Source organism: Penaeus monodon, unplaced genomic scaffold (assembly GCF_015228065.2).
Source record: "Penaeus monodon isolate SGIC_2016 unplaced genomic scaffold, NSTDA_Pmon_1 PmonScaffold_17052, whole genome shotgun sequence".
NCBI classification, from domain to species: Eukaryota; Metazoa; Arthropoda; class Malacostraca; order Decapoda; family Penaeidae; genus Penaeus; species Penaeus monodon.
This window is the reverse complement of record NW_023646432.1, coordinates 1-7,661: the sequence shown is the minus strand read 5'-3', so window position 1 is coordinate 7,661 and position 7,661 is coordinate 1. Positions and strand designations below refer to the sequence as shown.

At 43.4% G+C, this 7,661-nt stretch overlaps 1 protein-coding gene across 1 annotated transcript; it reads right to left on the bottom strand.

The window, feature by feature from the left end:
* Positions 1–4,647: 4,647 nt before the first annotated feature.
* On the bottom strand, positions 4,648–5,737 carry LOC119569606 (basic proline-rich protein-like). Its single transcript, XM_037917685.1, has 2 exons — positions 5,689–5,737; positions 4,648–5,396 (listed from the first exon to the last, which is right to left on the bottom strand). The coding sequence occupies exons 1-2, from the start codon at positions 5,735–5,737 to the stop codon at positions 4,648–4,650; spliced, it is 798 nt and encodes a 265-aa protein (XP_037773613.1).
* Between the last annotated feature and the right edge of the window lie 1,924 nt (positions 5,738–7,661).

The window sequence follows — 7,661 nt, the reverse complement described above, 5'->3', positions numbered from 1 at the left end:
ATAAAATATATATAAATATATAAAAAATTTTTTTTTGTTTTTTTTTAATAATATATTATATTTATAAATAAAATTTTTTTTTTTTATATATATATTAAAATAATTATTAAAAAATATATATTTAAAATATATAATAATATTATATATATTAGGGTTTTTTGTGTGTGTGTGTGGGGGTGTGTGTGTGTGTGGGTGTGTGTGTTTGGGGGTGGTGTGTGTTTTGTATATATCCCTATTTATAATTATTATTATAATATAATATTTTTAATAATATATAGGTGTGTGTGTGTGGGGGGTGTGTGGGTTGTGTGTGTGTGTGTTTTGTGTGTGTGTTGGGTGTGTTGTTGTGTGTGTATTTTATATATATATATATATAATTATAATTTTAAATATAAATATAATATATATATATATATTATATATATTAATGGGGGGGGTGTCTGGGCAAGAGTTAAACCCTCTGGGTTCAAGGATAGTCCCCTATGAGTTCCCTGTCCCAAAGTTTACGGTAAGCTGCTGGAAAAAAGGAAATGGTTTCTGCAGAAGGTCTTTATCATTGCAATGGAGTTGGGGAAAGAGAATAGCCGGGCGGAAGTTAGCATGCTGGAAAACCGGAGAAATAGCACCCCTATTTTGAAAAACTGCAAATTAAAGGGCCCCTAAGAACACACCACACACACAACACACACACACACACACCACACACACATTTATGTATATAATAATTAAAATTATATATTAAAATTATAATATATATATAATATTATTATTATAAATTTTTATATTATAATTATATATATATATATATATATATATATATGGTATATTAATATATATAAAATATATTATATATATAAAATTTAATATATATATATATATTTTATTTATCATTATATAAAATATAAATTATAAATTTATATATTTTTATAATATATTATATATATATATATATATACTATTATAATATAAATATATTTTAAAATATATTTATATATTTTTTATTTTTTTTTTTTTTTATTTATTATAATTTTTTTTTTTAATTAAATTTTTTGGGTTTGTGTGTGGTTTTTGTGTAGTTGGTTAAAACTTGGGCCTTTTTTTCAGTTCCTAAATGGAGTATTTCTGCCTTTTCCCCCAATCTAGCTTCCCCAGGATATTTTTTTAAAATAATTTAATAATTAAAATTTTTAAAAAATTGTTGTTTACATTCACCGCCTTTTACAACCAAACACCAACCCAACAAACCCCAACACCCCCCCTTTAAAAAAAATATATTTTATAATATGTATTTTTATATATTTATAATTATATATATATATATTATATATACACACAACAACAACAACACACACACACACACACCACACAACAAAAAACACCACACACACCCCCAAACCAATATTATATAATATTATATAATATATATTATATATAATATATATATCCCCAAAAAACAAAAAAATTTAAAATTTTCTATATTAAATTATATATATATATATATATATATTTATATATATATATATATATATATATATATAAATAATATAAATATTATTAATTTAATTTTATATTAAGTTAATATATATTAAAAAAAAAAAAATTTAAATTTTTTAAAAAAATTATATAATTATATATATATATATATTATATATATATATTAAAATTATATATAAATTATAATATAATAATGTACATTATATTTTAAAATTTTATATTTTATTTTATATAAAATATATATATAAAATTATATATATATATATAAAATTAATTAGTATGTGTGTGTGTGTGTGTGTGTGTGGTGTGTGTGTGTTATATATATATAATATATATATATATAATATATATATATATTAAAAATTATAAATTTAAAAATTATATATAATATAAATAATATTGCATGCCAGTGGGTCTTTGCTCTGTGCAAAACTGTGTTAACATGAAAAGGATGACCTGGGCATTGTTAAAGAAAAGGAGACCTGGGAAAAATGAGCAATTCGCGAGCGGAGGGGGGGAGAAAAAAGCCAAGGGAGACGGAGAGGGTGCTGCCCCGTGAAGACCCGTGTGCCCCCTTGTGCCCGGATATACTTTGTTCCCCTTTTAAAGCTGAAAGGGAAAGTATTTTGCCCTCAAAGCCCCCCCCAAATATTACCCCAACCCAGGCGAGAAGAGATGCAGCGCACTGAAAATGAGCTGGCGGCGCAGGGGGGAGAACGGTCAGACAGCCCAGGTATCCCCCGGTAGTCCTGGTGAAGAAGAAGGCGGACACAACGCTTCTGTGTGGACTACCGGGCGCTGAATGACATGACTATCGGGGGGGCTCTACCCCTTGCCAAAAATTTGAGACCCCTATCAAATTCGCAGGGGGCGAAAACGCCCGTCGTTTTCCACGGGGACTGGCTGGGGCATTACCGGGGCAGGAAGCACCCCTGGGCCATGGAGAAAAAGAAGGACTTTTAGCCCCAGTACGGCGATGGGGTATGGCAACACTGACCGAGATGGGACGAGCTTTGGAGGGTGGGGGCGATGAACAGCCCAAAGGTGACCAGGAGCCAGGTCTTGGAGCAGGAGATACCCCTCTGGGGCCCCTGCCAATTACCGCCGCCCCCAAACCCCTCCAGCCCCCCCCCAGCGGGGGGAGGAAAAAACCCGCACTGGTGAAAGATTTTTGTGTTTCGGGAGACTGATTTTCAATTCGGTTATTTTTGTTTGAAAGAATTTTGTTTTTTTCCTGAGGCAAATTTATTTAAAAATTTTTCTGTAGTTTGTTTCGGGTTAGGTATGCGAGCAGACGGGCGTCGCGTAAAGGGGGGGGGATAGGCTAGCAGTGGGTTTTTGTCTCTGTGGAAAAGGGGGGTTAACATAAAAAAGGAACCTGGGGAAGTTTTTAACATAAAAAGGTTTGACCTGGCCCAAACATGACCAAGGGGCTGGAGGGGGGGAGGAAACAACCCAAGGGGAGACGGATTTGGGCGCTGTCCTGGGGAAACCTCGTGTGTGCCCTTTTGGACCTGATAACTTTGGGGGTTCCCGTTATAAGCGTATCGTGCAGTGGACATGGGTTTCCCCCTGTTTTGGCCCTATGAAAAGTGTAGGGGAAAATAACTTGTGTAATAAAGGAACGCTGCTTTTGGGGGTTTATTTCGTGCCCGCCTCGCCGGGGTTTCCCCTCAGGGGTGTTGGGGGGACCTGGGTGCGGGTTCCCTTTTGGGAGTGTTCATTTCAGACCCTGTGGATAGACGCCGTTGCCTCCTCCCTTGTGTTGGGGCAGAGAGACGAGGCGGTTGGGTAACAAAGGGTGTCAGGAGGGTTTTGTGTATTTGATCGTGAGAGCGCCGATTTTCATGTTGTCCAAAGATCGGGGCAGCCATGAGGGAGAGGAGCCATGACTGAGGAGGCAGGGTGAGGTAACCGAGCCAATGGACCTGATCAGCCATGCTGGCTGGTATGAGGGAGGAAAGGCACAAAGGGCAAAGAGCGGCACAAGGGGGCACGCAAGAGGCGAAACCATCCGTCGAGATGCAGGCAAGGAAGGCAGGGGAACAGTTCTGCCAATTTTTGGGGTGACAGAGCAATCTTGCATTGTGGAAGAGGAAAAAATTTCGCAGTACACCGCAAGGTTTTGCAACAGCGGGAAGAGTAACTGTGGAGGGGGTGCAGATCAAAGGGGCGAGGTTCGGGCCTAGGGAGGAAGTGAAGGAGGGGGGCCGTCACGAGGTTAGAAAAACGTTGAAGCAGAGGGGAGACGGGTTCGGGAACAGAGCAGAGGGGAGATTTTACGGGGTCTGCCGGGGGTTTGGGGCAGGAAACCCCCCGGGCCTCGCAGCGTCGTGGACCAGTGGTCCTGCAAAAAGGGGGGACCCATCGGAACCGCTACCTTGGTATTGGCGGCAAACTCGGACCCGGTCAACCCCCTTTTCCCTCCCTCACCCCCTTCCCTCCCCCCCAGGGGATTATTTTTCCGGGCCGCTTTCCCACCCCGCACCCCCTCGCCCTCCGGGACATTCGTGAAGCGTAAGCCAGCTGGTACGGGGGAAGGGGGCCCCGGGCATTTGAAATGCGGGGCATCTGCCCAGGGCTGGACCCCAGAAGGGAAAAGGGCCCCTGCATGGTAACAGCGCTAAGGGGCCCCGGGTGGAAGTGTTGGAGAATCTGCCGGCACCCAAATCCTCTTAACCAGCGTGGCGGGCTTTTAAAAGCCGTTTTGGGCAACCCCCCCAGGCGGGTATATCGGGGCCCCCTTGAAGAAAGGGGCTCGTGAGGGGGGCGAACACTGTCCCAGCTGGGGAGGATTGGGGCGCTGGTAAGGAGGTCGTACCCTGCAGCTGCAGAAAAGATGATCGGGGTCCTGGCCCCGATTTCTTTTTTTGATGCTTTGCAGGACCCGCAGCTGCAAATCACGTCAAGCAGGGAACCCTGAGGACCTTCAGGGGGCCCACGAGGGGGCCCTTTGGAGCGAGGCCCTTTCCCGAAGGCAAAACCTGGCCTAGGGGGCCCGTGCTCACCCCACCATGCCTCCGGGGCCGGAAGGCTAAAGTGGAGAAGTAGCATTTAGGAAGGGGGCCGAGCACTTTTCCAAGGCTTGGTTGGGGGGTGCGGTGGGAAGGGCCAGACGTAGTCGGGGTCAGGGAGCCCCAGAACCCCGTCCCCTCAACCGGACGGATTCGACCTTCCACAGTGGGTCAAGGACTGTGGAGGGATGGTACCATCCGAGTGCATTCCCAAGGCAAGAATGGTGCGGGGAAAAAACCCGGGCAGGGGAGAAGGGGGGCCGAAACCCCCCCGTCCTCGTTCCCGGGTCCCACTTGGGAAACGCCTGAACCCGCCAGCAGGAGGAGGGCTCAAAAAAGGGAAGCCATCCGCCTGAAGTGGACCTGGGGTGAGAAGCCTAGGTGGCCTGATATTTGGGCCCCTATGCGACTTTTCCCGTTCACCCCAGAGACTGTGTGGGGTACGGGGCATTGTTGAGCTCAAAAGGGGCCCGTGGAGGCTCGTATTGGGGGTGGGAGCACGGGGGCAGGGCCCGGTGATGTGGGGGGGGGCCGACAGGGACCCGGGACTGTTTTGGGCCCCTTTACTACCCCACGCAGAGAAGGCGGTGTCGACCTTGGACGGAAGTGGTGAGGGTGCACGGGGAAAAAGGTGCCCTTGCTTTCCCGGGTTGGCTTGCAGAGGAGTTTTGGCTGAGCGACTGACCTTGCCCCCAGGACAACTAGAATCTGGTGGCGACGTCAAGAGTGATGTGTGGGGGGGGGCCTGTGGAGCCCATCCAAAACCCCCAGCTGGCTGTGGCGTACGGTTGGGCGGAGCCCTTTGGGCCGGGGAGGGGTTTTTTTTTGTTTGGTAGCTAAATTTTCCGATTTTAAGGGGCCCAGAAGGTGCCGCTTGCAAAGTGGGCACTTTTGAGGAAGTGGGGTGTCCAGAAAGTCGTCGGGGGAAAGAGGATTGTTTGGGGGTGGGAGGTTGCCCGACTTCTCGAGGACTTGGCGCCCGGAGCCCCGCTAACCTGACGGAAAACAGACAGAGAAGATGTGCCACAACCCCGGCTCAGTATGCAGATTTTTTTACAGGGGGGCTTGGACCTGGGCCCCACAGGGTTGGGGAAACCCCCCCTTAACACCGGAAGGGATTTGCCCATCAAGAGCCCCCCCCCCAGTATTACACCAACCAGGCGGGGAAGAGATGCAGCACCTGTCAATGACTGGCGGCGCAGGGGGGTGACTGAACGGGCAGCATCCATGGTTCATACGGTAGTCCCGGGAAGAAAAAGGACGGTACACAACGCTTCTGTGTGGACTACCCGGGGGCGAATGACATGACTATCAAGATATACCCCTTGCGAGAATTGATGACAACCCATCAAAATTGCAGAGGGCGAAAACGACCCCCTTTGTCCACATGGACTGGCTGGGCATTACCATGGGCCAGGAAACTTCCCGGGGCCATGGAGAAAAAGAAAGACGTTAGCCCCAGAGGGCGTGGGGTGTGGCAACACGACCGAGATGAGGCGAGATTTGGCGGGGGGGGGCGATTTTAACAGACGTCAAGGTGAATGAGCCCGTCTGGGCAGGAGTACCCCTCTGGGTGCCCTTGGGGCCCAAAACTTACCCCCGGGGCCCCACCTCCTCCCAAACGACCCCAGGGGAGGAGCGAAGAAAGGGCCCCATGGATGAAAATTTTTTTGTTTCTGAGAAAGATTTTTAATTACGGTTTCTTTTGTTTGAAAAAATTTTTTTTTCCGAGGACTAATTTTTTTTAAATTTTCGTAGTTTGTTTCAGGTTTAGGTTGTCAGAGCAGGGCGTCCCGCTATAGGGGGGATAGGTACGCCATGGGGCTTTGTCCTGTGCGAAACAGGGTTTAAAAGAAAAAAGGGTGACCTGGGCTGTGTTAAAAATGAAAAGGATGACCTAGGAAACTGATGTAAAATGGCGCGAGGAGGACGGAGGAGCAAGCCAAGGGGGACGGATTTGGGCGCTGCTCCTGTGAAGGGCCTCGGTGTGCCCTTGGACCTGTTACTTTTTGGGTTTCCCGTTATAAGGTTTCGTCGTGTGCATGCTGGTTTTCCCCCTGTTGTGCCATAGAAAAGTGTACGGGTAAATAACTTTGTTAAAGGAACGACTGTATTTTGGTTTTTTTTCGTGCCCGCTCGCCCAAGGGGTTTTCCCTCTGGTTTGGGGACGCTGTGGGGGTTCCTCTTTGGGGCTTTTATTTCACGACCCCGGGAAACACGCCGTCTGCCTCCTCCTTGGTTGGGGCAGAGAACGGGGGGGTCGGGGTAAAAATTATATTTAATCTAAATTTTAAAACTAAATATACAAATTATATATATATAATATATATATTATATATAAATATATAATTTTAAAATATATAATATTAAAATTAGTTATGTTGTAACACACACACACACACACACACACACACACACCCAAAACATTAATATTATATATATATATTAATATATTATATTATATATATATAAATTTTATATATAAAATTTTAATATTATATGTTGTATACACACACACACACACAATATTTTATATATAATATATATATATTATATATTTTAATATATATTTATTATATATATATATACAATATTTGTATAGTATGGTTGGTGTGTGGTGTGTGGGTGTTGTATGTAATAGTATGATTATGTATTTTAAATAATTATATATATAATATATTTTAAATATATATATTTTTTAAAATATATTATAATATAAGTATGTGTGTGTTGATGATACACACACACCCCACACCACACACAAACACCCCACACACACAATTATTAATATATATATATATATAATATATAAATATTATATTATATATTTATATATTATAATAAATAAAATATATTGTGTGTGTGGTGGTGTTGTGAACCGTATTCTATTGACAAATGTAGACAAATGAATGAGAATAATATCTTCACAATACAAGAGATGAATTTGACCGGTTTTGATTACGTCTTCGTCAAAATACTGTTTTTGACGAAGAGTAAGAAAAAGGGGCAAAATACATCTCTTGTATTTTGGAAAAATATTCATTCTCATTAATACCTTTTGTTACATTATATATATGTATATATCATTTATATAATATATTGGGTGTGTGTGTGTGGTGTGGTGTTGTTGTGTGTGGGGTGGGGGTGTGTGTG